General features: G+C 35.9%; 1 protein-coding gene across 2 annotated transcripts in view; it reads right to left on the bottom strand.

Moving 5' to 3' along the window:
- LNX1 (ligand of numb-protein X 1) overlaps nt 1–23,905 on the bottom strand; it is a 1,086,042-nt gene that overhangs the window by 355,645 nt on the left and 706,492 nt on the right. For both annotated transcript variants that reach the window (XM_044061422.1, XM_044061424.1), the window contains one exon: nt 23,714–23,848. In XM_044061422.1, coding sequence (XP_043917357.1) covers nt 23,714–23,848 — 135 coding nt within the window. The remainder of the gene's footprint in view (nt 1–23,713; nt 23,849–23,905) is intronic.

The following is a 23,905-nucleotide window of genomic DNA, read 5'->3' on the forward strand; positions in this document are numbered from 1 at the left end:
ACTTACAATTATTAAAATGATAATATTCCCCAAGATTTTATACTTAATACAATCAATAATACTTCCACCTACAAAAATAATTATCAAGAAACTGAACACACTAATGTTAAATTTCTTATGGGCACCTAATAGACCTAGGATTGCATTAAAGAAACATACTAATAGCTGGTCTCAAGGGGTATTTCTTTTCCAGACTTTAATTTATATACTATCTCTTCTATTGTAAAAGTTATTACTTTATTAATAGATCAGTCATATGTCACAAAATGGAAAGATTATTGGGAGCTAATTAGTATACACTTCATGAAAATCTCCTTAACACATAAAAATATGATTGTAAATAACTCCATGTTATGGTTACTAAAGGAATTTTGTACTTCACCTATTACACCTAAACATATGGTTTGTTACCCATTAAATATTATTATTAGTTATCATAACTTTATATTCATGCACCCTAAGTATAGGGAATGGAATTTTATTGTATTTCCTATAATGTATACTCAGGGTATGCTTTTGTCATCTACTTCTGAAGGAACTCATTTAGCTATAGATAATGATCTAAAGTACTGGTATCAGTTGATATCTGATAATAAAGTTAAAAATCTAGATTTCTTAAAACAAGAATTTGATCTAAGAGAAACTTGCTGGTTAGAGGTTCAGACCTTTAGACAACATCTCATTAATAAAATAGATTTAATGTCTATAACTGTTAAAGAATCTATTCCAACACTGATTAATTACTTGATATTAAATTTACAACATAAAGTTTCTGATAAAGGTAAACTTTCATACATACATAAAGTTATCAGACAAGAAACTTTTTACAGTGTAGATTCATACTGGAATTATTTCACTTCTATTAATGGGGACCCACCAAATCAACAAGATAAACAATATATATTGGAATCTGCTTATAGAACTACGTCTTCCACTGTCTGGAGACTTTATACATGGAAATTTTTACATAGATCTTTTTATACACCTTTGATGATGAATAAAATAAATAATAAAGATAATCTATGTAAGAGATGTAATGTAGAAATTAATGCTGACTGGGCTCATATGTTTTATGACTGTATAAAATTGAAAGAATACTGGAAGTCAATTAATGAATTTTGCAGGCTCTTTTACAGATAATTTCATTATTTCTAAATCTCTTATATTATTCAACACACCTGTACCTCAAAGTGTTAAAAAGGTTAAGCTTCCCTTGTTATGGTCTATTCTAGCAGTGGCTAGGAAAATAATAACTAGAAATTGGATTTCAGATACACCTCCTTCGTTCAATGAATTTAAACATGTTATGAATATAGTGTGCCATATGGAAATAAACACAAATAGAACTAGAACAAATAGAAAAACATCTTATTTTATTGTATGGGATAATTTACAAAATTTGTTAAAAAAATTTTAATTTCAATAGCATGGTATTTTAGTTTAATTAATTGATCTGATTGTAGTGGATTTCTTTGTAAATACTTTAGTTGTTTTGTTGAATATTATAATAATACCTATTTTTAATTACTTGTATAAAACTGTTATGATATTTCTCTTATATGTTAAAACAATAAACCTGTTTTGAAAAAAAAGAAAATATAGAATGATCCTTTTTGGTTTCTGTAGTTTCAGGTGGGTTAAATCAAGAAGAAATTAAATCAAGAAGAGATGGGGTAATTGTAAAAACATCTACCCAGTTTGAAATAACATGTCAAAGGACTAAAGACTGCAAAAATACATGCTCAGGTCTCAGAAATTCTATAATTCTGCTGGGATTCATATCACTTTAGTAGATTCCTGACATAAGGTTATGTGGCATGTCACCAATACACACCCTGGAGACAGAAGCAGGAAGGAATGGCTGTACAGCAAAACATGCAAGGTGTAAAAGCACTATTTACAGGTACAGAAGTTGACAGTGTAAGACACAAAAACCAAATACCCCATCACATCCCACACTATGCTTGGATTTCCTACAGTATCACATATCCTTAGCCATACTTACAGAAAGGGTTAATTTTGCAATGTTGTTGATCTGAGTATTATTGCTGCTCTTAAATGCTATTATGTTGTACAGATACGTACTGGACAATGTATATACTATCAGCAACTCTTACATTCTGTTCACCACCTATTTTCAGTGGTACCTACCTTCTGCACTGCTACCATGAATATGCAGGTTTGCCTGTGGTGCTTTTCTGCATCCTAAGCAAGTAGCATCTTCAGTGGAACACCCCTTTGTCTTGTATTTTCATCTCTCTATCATCAGTCAACTGCCTGTCAGCAGAGTATTTGCTAACGTCATGTCAGTATTGTCAGTTCAACAATTTCTTGTAGTATCAAAGATCTCAAATGAATTAGGTAGATGTTAGCATTATCCTGTAACTAAAGGGTATCATTTAAAGTCACAGGTTCATAATGCTAACTTGAAGAAGCCTGTGGGCTATTAAGGCTACATCTTGTAGTGGTCATATTAGGTGTACCCAGCAAAAACAACTAGTGTCAGTTCTGTATAATATAGTAACCTTTTTTTTATAAAAGGGGAAAAACTGAAATGTCATTACTGCCACAGAGAGGCTACTGCCATCAACAGTGAGTGACTCCTTGCCAGAAAGTACTAGAATGAGCTAGTTCTGTTTCAGCCATGCTCAAATGCTTGCCTGATCTGTATGCCAACCTGCAAAGTTCAAACTGCCTTAAAGTACGAAGTGATCACAGTCATACTAGCTGCACTAACAATATTTTTCCTTTATCCTGTATCATGCAACTCCCTAAAAAGTGATTGAGTAACTTTTTTTTTTTTGTCACCAGCTCATATCCCCTGGGAAATGCAGGAATACCCAGTCACACAGCATCAAGAGCAATGAGGTACAAGAGCCTTACCTGTGAAACCTAACAGAAGTGACGTCTTTTCACTAGAGCAGATGATTACTACAACAATTATTGTTTACCATAGTTAGTAGGAATATACTTTCTGTACTGAAAATAAATCATAAACTTTGTATTGTTAACAAAGATCAGTTATACAAAACAGATGTCTAAAGACATATTGCACAACTGTACAGCTTTAGGTGTAGTTCAAAGGAAAGGCAAAGTGAAAGTTGTTGAGCTGACAGAAGTTTGCAAGCAGAAATGTGCTAACTGAAAGCTGTTTATCATTATTCCTATCAAGAATAAGCTTTGCCTGGGGCTATGGCTAACTGAAAGCTGCTTATCATGCATTCTATCAAGAATAAGCTGCCCCTAGCCTAATATTACTCCATTTACTGTCATTAACATGTGAGATAGTTGCAACTTATAAGGAAAATGTACACACATTCAGTCAATAATGTTCAAAACTTTTCCCTCTGATGGTAGTAAATGTCAGCTATGCACACAGAACGTTTTTCAACACAGTTATTGCTGCTTAAGGTTTATTTATGCTTTGTTCTTCTCTTTACAGCCTAAGGATGGACAAAGATTGAATTCTGAAATGTTATTTGCCCAAGGTTCAACACACTGAGGATTGGAGCCCCGCCATAGGAAATTGCTCTTGGTAAGTTGTGTTGGTATTGACAGGGAGTTGTGCTGGCAATGATGCCCTTTCAGGGGTAATTTCCTCTTTCTTCAAGTTGCTGTGACTGTGGAATTGGTATATATAAGTTTGGGGTGCAGGGAGGGCTTGGCTCCCACATCAGGGGGGTGCACGGTGCTTGTCCTCTTGAAAAAACTCATACAAATGTACTTTCTGGCCATTTTTTTTTGGGCAGTGTACTTTGGGGATGCCTATCTGTAGGTTGGACTTTGACCACTCATAGTGGAATCTTCTCTTTGCAATGATTTCCAAAGGAAAAAAAAGACAGAGAGAGAGAGAACTAAAGGATTTATGCATGAAAAGAAAATTAATAAACATTTGTCAAAGACAAAGACTGGCTTACACTGAAGTTAAAGTGCAGTACTAGTGGTTAATGATGTGTGATCAAGCAAATGAAGCAAGAGGCAATGAAAAAGCTGAAAAATGTGGTAGCACTTGACTTATACTTACACTTTAACATACATACTTATAAGGGGGGTGAAATGTTGGGGTGGCCAGGTGTCAAAGTGGAAAATATTTGCCAGGATTTCTATGAAAATATGACAACACAGACTGTAATTGACCCAAGATTGCCAAAATAATACAGTCAATGAAAATTAATTTAAGTTAAAAGAGGTAAAAACTCAAACCATTTTCCTGCCCTTGGTTTTCTGATGCAAAGGTTTCAGAAACAATCTTTTGTTTTGGAGTCTGACAGTGCCATACATGTGTGTGTGTGTGTGTGTGTGTGTGTGTGTGTGTGTGTGTGTGTGTGTGTGTGTGTGTCTGCGGTGGTGCAGCAGTTAGCACCCACCGGGTGCTTCACTTTCCTCCCACATCCCAAAGACATGCTGCAGGTGGATTGGACACTCTAAACTGGCCCTAAGTGTGAGTGTGCGCCTTATGAGGAAGGCTGGGTGCGGGGCTGGCAACTTGACACCATAAAACTCCACGGCCCATCGTTCTGCGGACTGTTGTTACACAAACACGCACACACACGTACGTCAGACTTCCAAACATCAAACACAACAATTTGACATGCTATCATGAATACTTCAAGAAAGAACCTTGGTGCATGCAATTTTTATACAAAAAAAAAAGAAAAAAAAAATATATATATATATATATATATATATATATATATATATATATATATATATACATATACAAAAAAAATTTGTTTTTGTAGGGGACAGGCCTTCCTACAACCCCATGTTAATTATATATATACTAACTCCTAGATTACACAATATTGGGAAAAGGGAATTCTTCCCAACCCCAAGAGCTGTGTAATCTTGCACTATGGTCAGCTTTCTGTTTAATCGACTAAATGCAGTCAACTAAACAGATGTTGAATAAAGATTACTTAGACAAAAGTGAGCCCACCCATGTAGATAAATATATATATATATATATATATATATATATATATATATATATACATATATATATATATATATATATATATATATATATATATATATATATATATATATATATATATATGTATACACACATATATATATATATATATATATATATATATATATATATATATATATTTATATGGGTCTAGGACTATTCAGTGAAAGCACATTTCACTGAAAGTCAAATGACTGTGCACAAATCACTGAAAGCTCAAGTCACTGAAAACTCAATTCACTGAAACACATTTCACTGAAAGTTATATATATGACCTTTTCCCCACTGTAGTGCGACCCCGGAGTTAGAATATATAGTCGGGGGGAGGGTTGAGGGGGCACCACCCCCCACATTGGGTTGTGTGGGGGGCATAGCCCCCGCATAGTTTGGAGATATATTAAGTTTAGAAAAGAGTAATTTATTGAAATTGCAAGTATCCATGTGTATAGTTCAAAAAATTTAAAATATGTGGGGGGCTATGCCCCCCACACCCCCAATGTGGGGGTGGTGCCCCCACACCCCTCCTTACTATATATTCTAACTCCAGGGTTGCACTAAAGTGGGGAAAGGGCCATATATAACTTTCACTGAAATGTGTTTCAGTCAATTGAGCTTTCAGTGAATTGTGCACAGTCAAATGTGTTTCAGTGAAATGTGCTTTCAGTGACTAGTCCTAGACCCATATACATATATATATATATATATATATATATATATATATATGTGTGTGTGTGTGTGTGTGTGTGTGTGTATATATATATATATATATATATATATATATATATATATATATGGGTCCCCTTCACATGGTCGACAGTTCATATAATCGTCACTCATTTGGTCAACAGTTCATTTGGTCGACAAGCAGATTTGCCCCCTTCCCCAATGTTGTGCAACCCTGGAGTTGATATATATAGTTAGGGGTGGGTGGGGGGCGAAGCCCCCCCACCTAAAATGCTTGTCGATCAAATGAACTGTCGACCAAATAAACTGTCGACCATATGAACTGTCGACCATGTCAGGTAGACCCATATATATATATATATATATATATATATATATATATATATATATATGTATATAGATATAGACATGTTGGATAAGTAGTACCTATTTATAAACTGCATCAACACACAACATTTAGAGAGCAGAGCCCTTAAATGACTACTTTGAGAATTTCAAAGGATTCTTGGAATTTCAAGGCAATTGAATATCATGAACATTTATACCTTACCAGTACCCATCTTCAGGCTAAAACCCCTTTCTCCACAGTAGGCTACACCAGTCTAACCTGGGGTAAATTTGTTGGTACCCATTCAAGCATCTAGGTTTTGATTGAAGGATGATAGTATTTTGCATTTCTTAATCTGCAGGTGCAGTCTGCTCCAGGGGGTTGGAAGATTTTGCATGGTGAATCTATCTCTCCATTGCATTTTATTTTATCTGCTAATGAAGATGTAGATCCCTGGCTCTCATTTTTGTGGAAGTATTTGACTTTGTGAGTTACAGGAGCTCCAAGACAACTGCGTTTCTAATCGCACAGAAGGTGAGACATAGATCTTCACACAAGAGTTTGTAAAATATTGAATGAAGGGACATGCTTCCAATGGCTCTTAATAATGTAGGGTCATTTGCCTCTGCTCTTCTTCATTAGAAGCCTCTGGGGTCTTTCTAGTTGTTTGATATATCTAGTGTGGTACATGATGAATGGGCATTGAACATAATAATTGACTTAGTCAGTGCTGGTTAAAGGAATGATGACCTTTTTAGGTCTAGATGATATTCTTTTGGTGGCAGTTAGTTGTGATAATTAGACATATTTTACAAATACTATTGTCACATGATGATCAAAACAGAGGGACGTATCAACCCATGTTCCAAGATCCTCAACTACATTTTCATTCTGAAGTGGGTATTGTCTATGCTATATGCTGGAAGCAGGGGCTTTTTGCCAAATATGATGATACTGCACTTTTTTGCATTTAATTTGGGCCTATTTTAAGTACACCAGGTATTTAAAGAGTGTGAATTCTTGCTGAAGAGTTTGGGTATCAGAGGAGGACAGACAATGACTCCCAATTTAAGTCATTTGCAAATTTAGTTAACCAAAGGTACTGGTTTACATTCTGGCAATCAGGAAAGAAATGCCAAAAAGGAGGTGTCTCATCACTGAGCCCTGGGGGACACCACTCATTACCATCATGCTTTCTGATGAGGCACATGCCACTTGCATTGTATGGGTTGTGCTTTTAGCAGGCTATTCATCTTACCACATAGGGATCTATTTTAAAGCATTATGTTTACTTACACTGCCAGTATGGGGCATGGTATTGATTGCCTTAGCCAGGTCAAGATATGCTGTGTGAACAGCATGACCATTGTTGACAGTCCATGCGACTATCTCAAAGAAGTTAACCAGATTCATTAAGCAATATCTTCCCTTGACAAAGACAGATTTTTGTTGTCATAGTTTATGAGTTCAGTTATAACATGTTCCCAGGCTTTACAGATGAGGCCTGTCAGGCTGATGGCTCTATAATTCCTGGGGTCAGAGTTAGGTCCATCCTTATAGAAGGTCATCACCATAGTGGTGCACCAAACATCAGGGACAAACCCTGTAGCTATACTCAAGTTAAATAGTTTGAGGAGTGTGTCCATGAGAGCATACTAAGCACTATTTTTTAAACAATGCAGTATATTGTCAGGTCTCATGGAAGAAGTAATTTTGGTCTTATATAGCACCTTCAGTACATGCTTATTTGTGGAAATAGGGAGCTGAAGAAGATTCAGGGATTTGTGGACTTTGGACAGAAGGCTGTGGGAGAAAAGTTAGCACTGAATTTGTTTGCTACTATATTGGCAACATATGTTGGGTCCAAAGGAAAGGTGCAATTTTGAAAACGTTCAGAACAGTATTGGATGTTATTACTTAGATTCACAATGTAGCTAAGGAAAGCTTCATTAATGTCTTCAGCTTCAGATGTTAATTACCTAATAGTATTTTTGAGGTGTTAGTAATATTACTGATACTATCCCTGATATTGTTTATCTGCTATATAATTTACTGATTTTTTTCTCTTACTATAAAGTTTATTTATGTTGGAGGATCAACAAGGTATTTTATTTTTGGATTCTCCTTTACATTTTGCCCTGGTTAGGACTGACAACTCGGTACAGTCATCTAAATGAATATAAAACTCCATCATAAAGCTATTTGTTTTGTCAATGTCAGAGCTGATTCTGCTATCAGTGAATTCCGAAACTATATCATAGAATTGGACGAGATGAGTGCACAAGAAACCCTTGTATTTTAATACATTTGATGCAGGGCTTTAGAGATGTTTAAGGTGAAAATCACTAGTTTATTTTATGACTTAACAAGAGAAGGAGATACCATGGGAATAATGCGTGAAGGGGCTACATTTGTAAGTACCAGATCTAGAATATTATACCCTGTGGTGGGTTTGTTAACTATCTGTTCCAATTAAGTTTAAGAATTTCTGGGTATACTGTACATTGGAGGCTTAGGTGCAGTCATCCAATATAATGGAACTCATGGTCTATACCAAAATTCCACAAACATAAAAAGTTACAGCCTTAAACAGCAACCAATTATTTGAGATAAGCAGAGGAACAATTTTACATTAAAACATAATTACTACACTTAAACTACTAAATGTAAAAAAAACATAGATGCCCATTATATAAGTGCAATAAGGCACTTATGGGTGTTTGTGGTCCAGATATTATTTTATATACATACACACATACACACACACACACACACACACACACATGCACACACATACATATATATATCTATATATATATATATATATATAAATATAACTATATAAATATATATATATATATATATATATATATATATATATATAAATATAACTATATATATATATATATATATATATATATATATATATATATATATATATATATATATATCAGAAAAACGTCCTGGAGATTCAAAGAATGGAGACCTGTTTAAGCACTTTTGGTCCAATTTTTATTTCAGAGGAACATCATCAGTTGTTTGTGAGCTATTTTACCAAGGCTTTCTGTTATTTTGTTGCATGTTACTTGGTTTCTGCGGTAATATTTGGGATATATATATATATATATATATATATATATATATATATGCATACACACACACACACACATTTATATATATATATATATATATATATATATATATATATATATATATATATATATATGCACAACCTCTTTTCCCATTTTTGCACATGTAGTCAGGGTGTCACTTCAACAGTGACAATCATCTAGAGACAAGAATTACACCACCGAGTGGCTAGCCCTGCCTTGGTATGCACATAAGCATACTCACATCTATGGCCCATTTAGAGTGTCCAGTTCACTTATTGCATGTCTTTGGAATGCGGGAAGAAACAGGAGCACCTGCTGAAAAATCCACAAGAACACAGGGAATGTATATATATATATATATATATATATATATATATATATATATATATATATATACACACATATATATATCTATGGATCTACTTTGATTTACTGAAAACTCATTTCACTGAATTTCAAAACACTCACACCAAATCGCCGAAAGCTCAAATTACTGAAAACTCATTTCACTGAATCACATTTCACTGAATGTAAGTACTGTTGGGCAAATAAAATGTATATTCCCTTTTTCCCCACTGTAGTGTGATCCTGGAGTTAGTATATATAGTTAGGGGGGTGTGGGGGGCTTAGCCCCCCACATAGGTTCATAGGTTCATAGGTAGGTACTAGGCTATCTGCCCAAGGGCCTACATAAGCCTAGCCAACAAGGTTCCCTGGCTTACGCCTCCCAAGAAAGTTATTTTCCTGTGCCACTATCGAGCAGAGACACAGAAGTGATCCCCAGTGTGTATTTCCTATTTCCCATCCACTCATCAAGATTTTTCTTGAAGAGTGCTAATGAAGAACTTTGCTTGGCATAGATGGGTAGCCTGTTCCAGGCTTTGGGAGGTCTTTAGGACAGGAATATATCCCTCCAGCATGTCCTGTTTATTGTGGTGACAAGGTTTAGGTCCCTAGCATGTGTAGCTCGGACGGACTGGGATTTCTTTAGGTGTAGCATGTTCAACAGCTCTGGGTTTGGCATAGCTTTATATGTTAGGCAGAGATCATAGGAGATATGCTACAGAGTAAAGCTGGAGTTTTTTGAGGCGGTAAGTGTAGGGCATTTGTTTGAGGCAAGTAATCCTCTTTGTGAGGTACTTCTGTGGCCTTTCCAGCTGCTGCAGATGTCTTGTGAGGTACATTCCAAAAGGGGCACTGTACTCTATAATGGGTCTAATGAGTGTCGAGTAGAGGAAACAATGACCTCTTTTTTCCTAGATGAGAACCCTTTTATGATGAGGTGTGCCACGTAGAAGGACTTCCTGACTACTGTGGCGATGTGACTATCAAAGGAGAGACTACTGTCCACCTGGGTCCCAAGGTCTCTTATCACACATTCGGTGTTAAGTAGATTGCTGCCTATGTGGTAGTTCATGGGTACAGAGTTTTTACCAAAGGGGATGACAATGCACCTTTTGGCATTGAGCTTGAGGCCACAGCTCTGACACCAGGCATCTGTCTCAGTGAGGCCCTTCTGTAGCATGTCCACATCAATTGGGGACTTGACTATGGCTCCTAGTTTGCAGTCATCTGTGAATTTCATTAGCCAGAGGCCTTCTGTGTTAGCCTGTACTTCAGAGAAGTAGATACCAAACAGGAGAGGTCCCATGACAGAACCCTGTGGTACTCCACTTGTCACTGCTTTGAGGTCAGATTTGGAGTCTGCAACTTTTACAGTGTGGGTTCTGTCAGTGAGCCAGTTGGCAACCCATCTTGTAATGTAGGGATTTATACCTAGTTTATTGAGTTTAGCTATAATTCCAGAATGGGGGATGGTGTTGAAAGCCTTGGCGAGGTCAAGATAGGCTGTGTGAACCATCTTACCCTCATCTACGGCTTTGGTGACTGCCTCAAAGAAGTTGATCAGGTTCAAGAGGCATGATCTGCCTTTCACAAACCTGAACTGGGTGGGATACAGAGTTTGGAGGTTACCAATTTCTTTGTTTATGAGTTCCATGATGATACGTTCCATGGCCTTGCAGACCAGGCTTGTCAGGCTAATAGGTCGATAGTTCCCGGGATCAGTGGTGGCTCCCCCTTTGTGGAGTGGGATAACTGTTTCTGTGCACCATTCAGTGAGCACAAAGCCTGTTGTGAGGCTATTATTGAACATGGTGCTTAAGTGCGGAGCCAGTTTGTTCTGAAGTTCGTGTAAAACACAGCCTGGGATGATGTCCAGTCCCATGGATGCGATGTTTTTGGCTTTAGAGAGTGCAGCTTTTACCTGTGTAGTTGTGATTACAGGGACTCTGCATTCTTCCTGTATAGATATGGGGCCTTTAGGGGGTGGGGGTGGGGGTAAAGTTAGCACTGAACCTATCTGCCAGGATGTTGGCAATATCAGTTGGTTCTGTAAGTTTCGTGCCGTTGTGCTGTAACTCAGAGCAGATCTGGGTGTTGCCATCGAGATTCTTGACATAGCTATAGAATGCTTTGTGGTTGTCCTTAGAATTAGTGGCAATTTTGTTTTTGTAGATAGCTTTGGAGGATCTTATAAGGGATCTCAGCTTCTTACTGAGGCTAACCAGGGAGCTCCTCCACTCATGGGATTTTACTCTCTTTTGAAACAGTTTCTTCCTTCTGTTTTTCAGTTTGTTTATGGCAGGGGACCACCAGTTTGGCTTCTTGGTTCTGTTTGGGATAGCACGATCCATACACTCTTGTAAGTGCTTATAGAGTGCATTTGTATAGGATTTAGCAGTTGTAACTGTATTGTCCATCTGCATGGGTGTCATGAAGTTTGCCACTTCTGTCTTAAGAAGCATGAAGTTGACTTTGGAGAAATATTTTACCATGGTTTCCTTAATGGCGGGTGGGGGCAGGATGTGGCTATCAAGGGTGATTAGCTTATCGTCGGATCGGACCAACAAGGAGTTGACTTCAGGTGTGGAACACCGGTCACTCATGTTGGTAATGACTAGGTCTAGGATATTGTTGCCCCTGGTGGGGGTGTGGATAAGTTGATCCAGGGCATTGGAGTTTATGAATTCCAGAAAGCTTTGAGCTAAGCAGTTGGTACACAAATAGTTTTTCCAGTTAATGGTGGGGTAGTTGAAGTCACCCATTATTAGGGTGTTTGGTTGAACCCTAATATTTTCCAGTACATCAAGAAAAGAGGAGTGGGAATCCTGGGGCATGGTGGGGGATCTGTTGCAAGCTACAATTTGGACTGCAGTTTTGCCCAGAGTTAGTTGCACTTGGATAACCTCGGATGCATTATGCTGAGCAACTAGCCTGGAGGTATGGATATCCTTAATGAATATGGACACCCCTCCGCCTTTGGTGTTTCGGTTCAGGTTACATGGCCGAAAAGTGTGGTATGAGTTATAGCCTGGTAGTGCAGGGGTGCTCTCTGGAGCCTTGAACCAGGTCTCAGTCACTGCACAGATATTGATGTTCTCCATTTTAAGGAGTGCCTTGAGTGAGTGCATTTTGAGATTTAGACTTCTAGCATTGAGTAGCATTACCCTCAGTTTTTGCTTGGCTGTTCCTGTTACGGTGGTGTATTTGTTATTTGAACCTTGCCTAAAAAAGGCACTATAGGGGCAGCAAGAGCCTTAGCCAGTATCTGGAATCCCAGGGGTGACAGGTGCAGGCCATCTGTGGCAAAGCATCATAGTCTGTCGACCATGTCATCCCAAGCAGACAGATACTGGATCCCCTTAGAATGACACCAGAGGCTTATCCAATTGTTGAAGTCAATCATTTTGTCCTTGCACTGCAGTATCATTCTGGGTGATGGCAGAATGCTACTCAGGGCTAGGGTCATACCTGCCTGGGCTACAAGATCGGAGAGCTCTTCCATGTCTCTTTTCATGTAGTCCAGGGAAGTACATCCTTCCATGTCTCTTTTCATGTAGTCCAGGGAGGTACATCACAGGTCATTCACACCAACATGGACAATGACAGAGTCACATATGTACTTGTTGTGGAGTGACCTAAGTACAAGGGTTATGTGGCGGATCCTAGCACCCGACAGGCAGCTGACAATAACCTTCTCCTTGTTTAGCCTGGTGAGTGGGACATCAATATGCCTGACTATAGAGTCTCCTACGACTAGTGTGTTGGGTATGTTGTTTTGCCTTATTGGCTGTAGTTGAGTGCCACAATGAGTCTGTGGGCTATGTGTCATTTGGGTTGTGTTGGGGATAGAGGTTGCTTGCGTTTCTGTTTTGGAGGTCGGTCTCTGTTGCCATCTACCTTTGGTTTTATATTGTTAGCTTTTAATGAAATGAGATTCATAAATATAAAAGCTAAGTAGGTGATGGGCTGTGCCCCCCACACCCCCCTAACTATATAACTCCAGGATCACACTATAGTGGGGAAAGGGCAAATATGTTTTATTTACCCAACAGTACATACATTCAGTGAAATGTGATTCAGTGAAATGAGTTTTTAGTGATTTGAGCTTTCAGCGATTTTTTGAGAGTGAATTGAAATTCAGTTAAATGAGTTTTCAGTGAATCAAAGTAGACCCATATATATATATATATATATATATATATAAAATATGGTGAGAGAGATTTAAATTTTGATTGTTTACATCTTTCCCTGAGTAGTATATGTGCGTGGATGGTCTCAAGTTTTTGTGCTTGTGTTTAGCGTGTTTCCCCAGATGACATTTTAGCCTAGTTAATGTAGCTTTGATAGTAAACATTGTCAGTCTAGGTATATTACTAACATATAGTAATGTTAAATAAATACATCTGTAAAATCATTTCTGAAAAAGGCTGACAACACTTAGTTTTGACTGGAGACATCCTCTGCCTTTTTCTTTTGCGTGTGTGTGTGTGTGTGTGTGTGTGTGTGTGTGTGTGTGTATGAACATATATAATAAAAATGTATATACACACATATATATATATATATATATATATATATATATATATATATATAGAGAGAGAGAGAGAGAGACAACATAAATACATAGATATAGAAAGTGAAGATTTCAGACCACTGCCTGTGTCACAGTGGCAGAACATCGACAATGCAGAAGAATTAGATGTGAAAGATACAACGCCGAGGATGCCGACATGGGAAAGGCTGTGTGAGTATGCAGTAGTGACGACGTTAAGAAGGCAGGTAAGTGTGGAGATTGGCGGTCTGTAGGGATAGGGGTGGGTTAAGTGAGTTAGGGTTAGGGAGCGATAGGGGTGGGTTAAGTGAGTTAGGGGTAGGGAGCGATAGGGGTGGGTTAAGTGAGTTAGGGTTAGGGATAGCTGGGTTTAAGTGAGTTAGGGTTAGGGAGGCGATAGGCGGAGTTAAGTGAGTTAGGGTTAGGGGCGGGTAGGTAAGTGTGGGATAGTGACGGACCTTAGGGTTAGGGTAAGGTTTAGTGTGGGCTTGTAAGGATTTTGGTGTGCTTGTGTTGTGTGTGGTTTGTGGAATGGGGATGTGTTTTGTTTTTAATAATTGTTATTGTGGTGTGTGCAGTGTATGCGGTTTCGTGTTTGTGTACCGTCGGTTATTTCGTTGTCGGTTATGTGTGGTTTCGTGTTTATGGACTGTCCAATATGTGGTGTCGGTGATGTGGTTGTCGGTGTTGTGTGGTTTCGGCTATGTCAGGTAGAACCATATATATATATAGAGAGAGAGAGAGAGAGAGAGAGACAACATAAATACATAGATATAGATATACATATTTCAGCCACTGCCTGTGTCACAGAGGCAGAACATTACAGTCAATAAAATTAGATGTGAAAGATACATCCTGATTATATACCAATTTCAGTGCAATAGCAGTATATACATTTCGAATAGAATTTTATTTATCCTTTGTCGACCCAGTTAGTAGCCTCTTTTCAAGGGATACCAAAGGTGGTAGTTATACTATTAGGGGAATTTTAACCAGGGCATCAGGGAACTTCCCTTATTCTCATGTTTTGCAGATGTTACAATAGCCAATTCACTTCCTGCTTCCATTTTGGGCATAGTGGCAAACCGAAAAAGTAGTGAGCAACATGGAGAGTCAGTTTGTATGAGTAAAGAACAAGGATTTGGAATCCTTGTAAACTTTAGACAGTAGTTGCGAGATCGAAGGAGAGGTGACTGGGGGTGGATTAATGGCAGTTAAGGTGTTAGTGAAAGTGTTGGGAAGAGCAGAAGTTAGTCGAGCCTTCCAGCAGTTATGCTGAAATAGGAGAGAGGAATCATTGCTGAAGTTGTCAGAACCTTCACAAGATTTGGAATTGGTATTTCAGAGGCGGTTGTTGGAGGAAGAGGGTGAGAGTCACGGTAGATGTATTAATGCAGCCCTCCATATGGGAGGGTTGCAGGATGTTATACTTCAAGAATTAATAATGCAAAGTTTACCAGAGAGTGGTGAAGCAGCACCATGGGCAGACATTTTAGAGAGAATATAGAAGGAAGAAGGCACAGCAGTGTTCTTTAAAAAGACGTATGCAGACAACATAGAAATGAAAGGAAATAAGTGCCATGAAGGAACAGGAAACACTTAATACATATCAGCAGCAAAGAAGATAGAAGCCTGGACAGGTATGACATCTGGGATAATTTAGTGGTTCCTTTGGGGATCTTAGCAAAAGAGGTAAGAGCTTTTATACATATTAATAAATTATTGTGACATCGTTTGTGAATCAGGACAAGCAGTGGAAAACTTTTTGGGACAATATGAATTAAAAAGGAACTTTAATCTGTGGAACTTATATGAGTTTTAAGTATTTAATAGGGAAACAGAAAAAGAAAATATTTATTCAGGTTCAAAGGAAGTTGAAAAAGAGACATTAAGAGACTATTTGAAGATGTTTTGTAAGCAAGCAATGCACTTTGTATAAATATATGACAACAGAGGTTTATAGATTGGGGGATGTGAATGTAATGTGATATTAAAAATGGAAAATGACAGTATTGTTCATATACCAAGTTTGATAAATGTTGAAGGGAATAGGGGATTTGTAAAATACTGAGGACAACCAAAACGTTTTTTTTTTTTTTTTTTTTTCTTTGTGGAAAAATGATCATTTAATTAATGAATGTGATGAAAGAAATGCTATATTTGTGGAAAAGTGGGGCACAATGCAAAAAATGGGACTTAAATGTTTTAAATGTGTAAAGTCAGGATATTTATGGCTGGATTGTAAGCAAAATATAGAAGAGTATAAAAACAGGAAGAGAGACTTCTAAATCTTATAGGTTCATAGATTATTACTAGGCTAACTGCCCCTTGTGGGTCATTTTAAGCCTAGCCAACTACCCCAATGTGAGAATCAAACCCTGCACTTTGTTTTTGCAAGGTAAACACCTTAACCATTAAGCCAACCTCCCACCCCTATTGATCAAGAGACAGAGCTAAATGAAGTAAAAGAAACAGAACAAGAAAAAGTGGAAGAAAATAAAATGACAGATAAGAGTGAGATAAAAGAAAGCACTAGAACTAAGGAAAGAAAACATGATAACCAAGGAAATGAAAGGATGTCAGATATAAGTGAAGAAGAAATGAATTGAAGAGCTGCAAAAGAAAGTAAAATTTGATTGGAAAAAGAGTAAAAGACAGGAAAAGAAAATTTCTAGGGGTAAGCATAAACAGAATAAGAAGGGTAAAGAGTAGTTTTTTTATGATATAGTGTAAATAATATAAAAACATATTACTGGGAATAGTAGTAAGAAATTTAAATAGTATTAAAAATATAAAGTGTAGAATAGGTGTATTAGAATGGTGTGTTAAATTAGACCTGGATATAGTCATATCAGAAGACATAAGAATATTGTCAGAAGATGAGACACTATAAATGGAAAGGATATGGGGAGTGAAATCATCTGGAATACAAGTATTGAGACATGTTCAGGGTTAGGAGTATTATGTAAGTAATCAGTTAAAGTGTTGGATTTTATATTATTGGTAATCCGGAGAATAATAATTGTAGATGTATGATGGAAAGGATGGGTATATACAATTATTGCTATATATGCATACGTTACAATGAAAGCAAAAGAAGGAATATTTAAAAAATACTATGTAAGTGTCAATATGGATATAATAATGGTAGGTGATACAAATTGCAACATAAGAAAAAGAAAATAGAGAGGGGATGTAAAAGCATTAGTGGAAGTAATAAAAACCTGAAAGTTGTATGTAAGGAATAAAAAGCAATGGACAAATGAAAGAAATAATTTAAAGACAGAAGTAGATTAATTCATAATTTGAAAAAGCTTAAGTATAAAAAAGGCACAGCATTTCAAGATTTTCTGACAATTACAATTTGGTTAGAAATTCAAGAAAAAATGTATTATATAAAAATTGGAAAAGGCATAAAGAACGGAGACAAATTATTAATTAATAATTGACGCATCATGTAGAAATGAGAGTTTTTTATCTGAAGTGGACAACATGGTGAATACGTTTAAAAAACAAATATAAAAATATTATGTGGAATGGCAAAAGGTAAAAAGAGAAGAAGGAGTTAAAAATGTAAATAAGTAAGGATGTGATGGAGAAGATAAGCAACAATATTTGAGAATGTTATAATAGAGAGAAAGAAATATAGGATTTATATCAAGAAAAAATAAAGAATATTCATATAAACAAATACACTTCTTACAAGGGAAGAAAGAAGTGGCACCATGTTTAAGTGGGTCAGGAAAACAGTAAAACATAGTAATAAGAGAGTTAAGAAATAAGAAAGGACAGAAAGCAAGAAGTCAACAAGAAATAATGAATGTAGTAAGGCAGGATTTAAAATCAAGACAAATCGAATATTTATATGTGGAAGGTTAAAAAATTGACAGAACAAGATAATAGAGAAATGGAAAAAGCTCTTACAATGGAAGAATTTAATAATGTATTAAGTATGGCAAATTTAGAATCTGCGATGGGTTTAGATGGGAAAGAATATCATATGTATAAAGATATGAAGAATTTCCAAAAAGAAGTAATTGTACAAGTGTTAAATGAATGTTTGGAAAAATGATTTAGATAAGACGAGATATGTATTGGAGTGATGAAATGTATATGGAAAAAAGGGACTAAAGATGTTATAAGAAATTGGAGGCCAATAGAATTTAATAACTAGGATTAGAAACTATTTATGAAAATATTACAAATAAGGATGGATTAGAAAGTTAATAAGATATTAGAAAACACTATATTTGGAAAAAAAAGGTAAAGGAATTCAAGAATTATTAATGATAAGAAAAATTGTGCATGATATTTGTTATAGAAAGGCAGAAGCAAATATGATGGTAGGTGACCTAAATAAAGCATTGATAAGACAAAGTATGGCATATATTATGGGAAATAATGAAAGAATATCAATTAAGTGAGAAACTTCTTAAGACTTTTAAGACAGCATATAAAAACAATAAAGTAAAAGTGCTACTGAATGGATGGTTAAGTCAAGAAACAGATATTAAAAGTGCGATATGGCAAGGATGTCCTTTGAGCAATATTTTATTTATGTTAGTTATGAATGCAGTAGTTAGTAAAATAAATATGGCATTTGAAGACTTAGAATACAAGTCCATAGAAGGTATAAAGGTCCCAGTAATGCTTACTTAGGCACATGCTATAATAACAGTAGTTGAGAATAAACAATGGATGGAAGAAGTGATTAAGAGACTTAATGGGCAGTTGAGGAGTATAGAAATGAGTATAATAGAGATAAAAGCAGAGGATTAGGAGAATAAGGTCAGATACAGAACATTTACTTTAATGTGAAAGAAATACCATTATTAGGAATAACATTTGGTGATAACATGGTAAAGAATAAACAATCTGAACAGACAATACCAAAACTGAGAAATAGATTTCTATTTTGAAAGATGTATAAGTTGTCTTATAAGAAAACGTGTACTTAATAAACTCTGTATTGCTAGGAAAAATAGCATATTTAGCAAGTGTATATATGATTCAAGAAAAGAAGAGAAAGAAATTTTGACCACTGCTTTCTGCTTTATATGGGGTTCCAGGTTGAACGTGGTGAAAAGATTTATACTATATGCTAAAGAAGAAGAAGGAGGATTGGGACTAATAAATTTAGTGGTATATGTAGCATCATTGAATTTATGCAGGATAATAAAGTGGGTTGAAGGAAACAGTTCACTAATTAGTGTAATTATCTCAGAAAAATACAAAGCAATATGGGGTTTGTTGCGCAAATATAAAAGAATAAGAAAAAATGAATAGAGAAATAATATTATATTTAGAAGATTATGTCAAAATTAAAAATAAGAGAAGTGGAAGAAAACAGGAAATATGGTATATGAATAAAGGTATTATTGTATTTATCAATGGATAAAATAGAGGAAAAAAGATAAAGGCATTAAAAACTAGAATAGAATGATGTAAAAAGTATGTTGAATGTTGTAAAAAGTATGTTGAATGTAGACATTTTTATAGAGATTATCTGTAAGTAAATTGCCAGTTAAAGCTAATACGCCGTATAAAAATAGAAGAAAGTATTTGTCATTCCTGTGGTGAGACTGTAACAACAGAGCATTTTTTGTAATATCAAAAGATCAAGAATTTATGAAATAAGTTGAGTGAAGCGAATTATTTGGAATGTATTACGAAAATAGGAAAAATCAATATGGATATGATAGAATTTGGTTATTATAGTAAAAAAAAGTTAGGAATTTGCAACAAAAATTTATAGGAAGAACTGTTTTATATAATCTGGACTATATGGAAGGAAAGAATGAAAGAAATAAAGCAGAATAGAAAGTAGATGGTGAGTGAAATATTAAAAAAGATAAGATTTTGGTTGTGGAAAAAATTGGGGGTATTAATGTATATATACTTATATAGATGGTTATTGAAAAGCTAATAGTGGAAGTGTTTAAAGGACTAAACAATTATAAAAAATTATAAAAAAATGTAAACAATTTTATATAATTGTAAATAATGCATAATATATGCTAAGAATGTAAATGTTGTATGGAATGTAAATTATGTATTTAATAAAGGACCCATACACTTTGTGATAGGTGCTGTGAGGTCTTTTACATCCACCTGAGTTACCTCCAACTTACGCAAATGGGGCCTTAGTTTAACATATCATCCAAAGGAATATACCCTCAGGAGTGCAGCACATTTCTTATGCTGTACTGCAGTGTTAGTAATCACTCTACATGAAGTGAGACTAGAACCTATGAACTTCTGCATCAAAGGCAAGTGTACTACACTTTGTGCCACTAACACTGATAAGGTTTAGGTTAGCCTTGGCTAATTTACTTTCGGCAAATAAGAGAGAGAGAAAAAATGATGAATGTATATTTTACAATAGACAGAGTTGTTAAGCACAAACAAGATATACTTCCATAACATATGAATTACACTATATAGAGTTGTTGGATGCACTGCAGTTGTCAATATAATCTCATCAGTCATTTTTGTAAATTGCATTTTGTATCCAAGTTGCGCAAATCCAATGTCATTGTTCAGGTAACACGCTAAGCACTGAAAAAATGTTTTTAAACATCATTAATAAAGTTCCATAATTCTGCCAAACTTAGATTTTGAGCTCAGTTTTTCAAAATACTATTTATGGATCACCACACCTGAACTGTGATACTGGATTTGTGCAAACTGTGTAAGCATGACTTATGACAAGACTGTGAAACCACATTTACAAATGAAATTGTACAGATACTGTAGTTATACAAAAACAGCCTCTAAAGTAACTATTATGGCATTTTTATAATAAAAAAATCCACAAAGTCAAAAAAAGTAGCAATTAATTGAGATGTGTGACCTACTTTTTCAACATAACTTTTAACAGCTACTTGTAAGTCTTCCAAAACTTAATATAATTAACACTTTGAGCTCAGGGTTTCACCATACTATCTATGGAGCAAAGCCACATAAAATAAGACATTACATTTGTGCAACCTGCATCTAACATGCAGTTTACAATGCAGTTTACAGAAATGACTGAGATGATACTTACAACTGGAGTTGCACAGTGTCACACAACAGTTTATCAGAAAGGTTCCTAAAATGGCTACCCTGACATTTCATACCAAAATTCCACACAGTTAAAAAGTTATATCCCTGCACAGCAATCAGTTAATTAAAATGGATGGAGTAACTATTTTACATAAAACTACACTACAGAAAATATAAATGTTAACTGTAAAATTTAAATTATGAAACAATAAATAATACATGTGCTAATTTTATAAATGCAATAAACTACTGATAGGTTTGCTTGGTACAGACATAACCATATACACATGGACTCTTCACCTCTGGGCATGTAGTAATATCTGTACCATGCATGCCCCTGACAGCCAAACACACACACACACACACACACACACACACACACACACACACACACACACACACACACACACACACACACACAAAAATACTTTGTCATTCAGCAACACACTCCTTACTTAACATCAGGGTCATGTCAACTAATTTTGAGCAATGCCATATCAATGTAGGATTTGCTTAGCTAATTTGCCATGCAACTTTCCAATGCATGTTATTAATTATTCATGAGGACCCCACTTAATGTATTCACTTTGAGTCATAACTGTGATTCAGCATTCATCTGGCAGCTCAGTCTAATCATAATATGCTGGTCCCTTATCTGCAGTCACTCATCATAGACAATGTTTAGTAAGTGAGAAATCTCACTCTTGTCAGCCTCACATGATCTCTGATCCTTAACTGGGTGTATTAATTACCCAGCAGCCAGTGTAAAAGATCAGTTGCTACTGCTGATGAAATCTGACGACCAACAGGAATTATCACTTGCCAGAAACAGCTGACACATTTCTGCTCAATGCCATTATGATAGTGTTGGGAAACTACAGTCTCAGCAATATCTTAAAAAGGAGTGCATCTACACTGTAGTGCTTTATAGTACAGTTTTAGTTTCTGACCTCTTATTAGCAAATTGTGTACACAATGGATACATTCTTGTAGCTTTTCTGTCAGAGGCACAAAGCGCAGTTAATCAGCATTTTGTAACTATATTGCCATACACAAATGCAAGTATAAGACAGCAGCAGTTCATCTGATGGTAAAAGTTCTGCATGTAGAGAATGGCTGCACCTTGAACTACAATCAAGTTTATAGTGCACACTAGTTACTTAAAAATAGAAAACAGAGGTCTGTAAAATGACATAACATAGATTGCTCTGGTTGTTGAGTAATGCATTGTTTCCTGACTTCAGTGATATTTGTCCATTTAATTTTCACCCTCATGCCTAAAACCACGTTACTCGTAAATAAATTATGCATTGTTTGCTGAATGTCATGGTTAGTTGCATTACTATTTCTACAATTTGTCTGCCCCCTCATGTACTTATATTTCTAAGGGCAAAGTACTGCATTTGTCTGATCAAAGAGAAAAATGATTACAAAAAAATAAAAGAAAAGTAATTTGAAGTCCGTCAATATGCTGGCCTTTAACAGTACTGTGTAACATTCTCCATGTATGGCATCCTCTCCACAGTCAAACTAATCTCTGTTACTAGTGTTGTAATGTTTTCTTTTTTGCTTTTTACTGTACACACAGAAATAACTACTAATACAATGCACATGGAAACTCCGGTGCAGTTACATACATTTGTTTGCTAGTACCGCATGAGCAGGGTAAACAACATTTGCTCACTCTATGTATGAATGTTTTATGTACATTACCCACAGCAGGGATTACTGTTACAGTAAGTGCTAGATTCAAGCTTATTGTGGTGCAGTTGCCATGGTATTTTTGAATGAACTTTAGTAACTAGTTATGTTATATAAAAGCACAAATGCTAGAGAGACTATTTCCTCTCAAACTCATATTAAGCCATATGAAAGATGGCACAGTAGGTGCACGGCCAAACAAATAAAATGGGTTCAGAATCCAAACAAGAATTAAGAACATGGAGAGGCTTTCAGCAATTTTATAAGGAAGAGAAACAAATATAGTGAATCCGATACTTCATAATCTAATCCTTCAAATGAATTCCTGTGAAGAAGTATTTTCTTACAACAGAAATTAGTTTTGTGGGACAAATGCTGAAATGACATAAGGAAAAAAATTACAGTTTAGGTAATATTGAAAATGTTTCACTTATTTTTCTACATATTTGACAATATCAGTACAAAGAAAGAGTAACCTTAGTTCTGAATATTTTGACATATATGGAATATTTATTTTTCCTACCTCTTGAACTTTCATCTACTACCATTGCATACACGTCTTATTAGGAGAACTGATAAAGTTCAAATGGAGGACAGGACTATGTAGAATCCAGCATAAGGCAGTACTACACGGCAAATTACATCTTCCTGGAAGAGTACAGAAATCGGTCATAAAGGGTCTAATGGACATGACTTAGTGCTCTACAGAAGGAGGCATGTTGTCTGAGTCTGGGCTGCAGCCATTGCCCTCTTGACCTAGCAATATCGGTGTTACAGATAAAAATGGTCATGACCACTCTAGACATAAACAAATCTGTTTGTCTCCTCTGCTGATGAAGGCCAGAGGCCACAGTTACACACTTTACAGTAAACAGCACACACAGAACAACCAAGAATGTCGTTTACATTTGCCCTCAACACCCAAACAACTGAATAACTAATGAATGTTTCGCAGAATGAGGCCTCACCTTGTTAGGGCTATTTCTTCCATCAGGACATGGCAGAGAGTTGTTACCGTTGCTCGCATTACCTTCCTGCAGGATATCAGGGGTCTGTTGTCTGGTCTGTCGTGACACAACAAAGTGCACCCTTTCCTCACTGGCCTGGATGATAAAAGACAGATGTAGGATCAATAAAACTGCATTTTTTGTAATACTAGA

The sequence above is a fragment of the Protopterus annectens genome, chromosome 2.part0, assembly GCF_019279795.1.
Source record: "Protopterus annectens isolate FY-2018-M chromosome 2.part0, PAN1.0, whole genome shotgun sequence".
Classification (NCBI taxonomy): Eukaryota; Metazoa; Chordata; order Ceratodontiformes; family Protopteridae; genus Protopterus; species Protopterus annectens.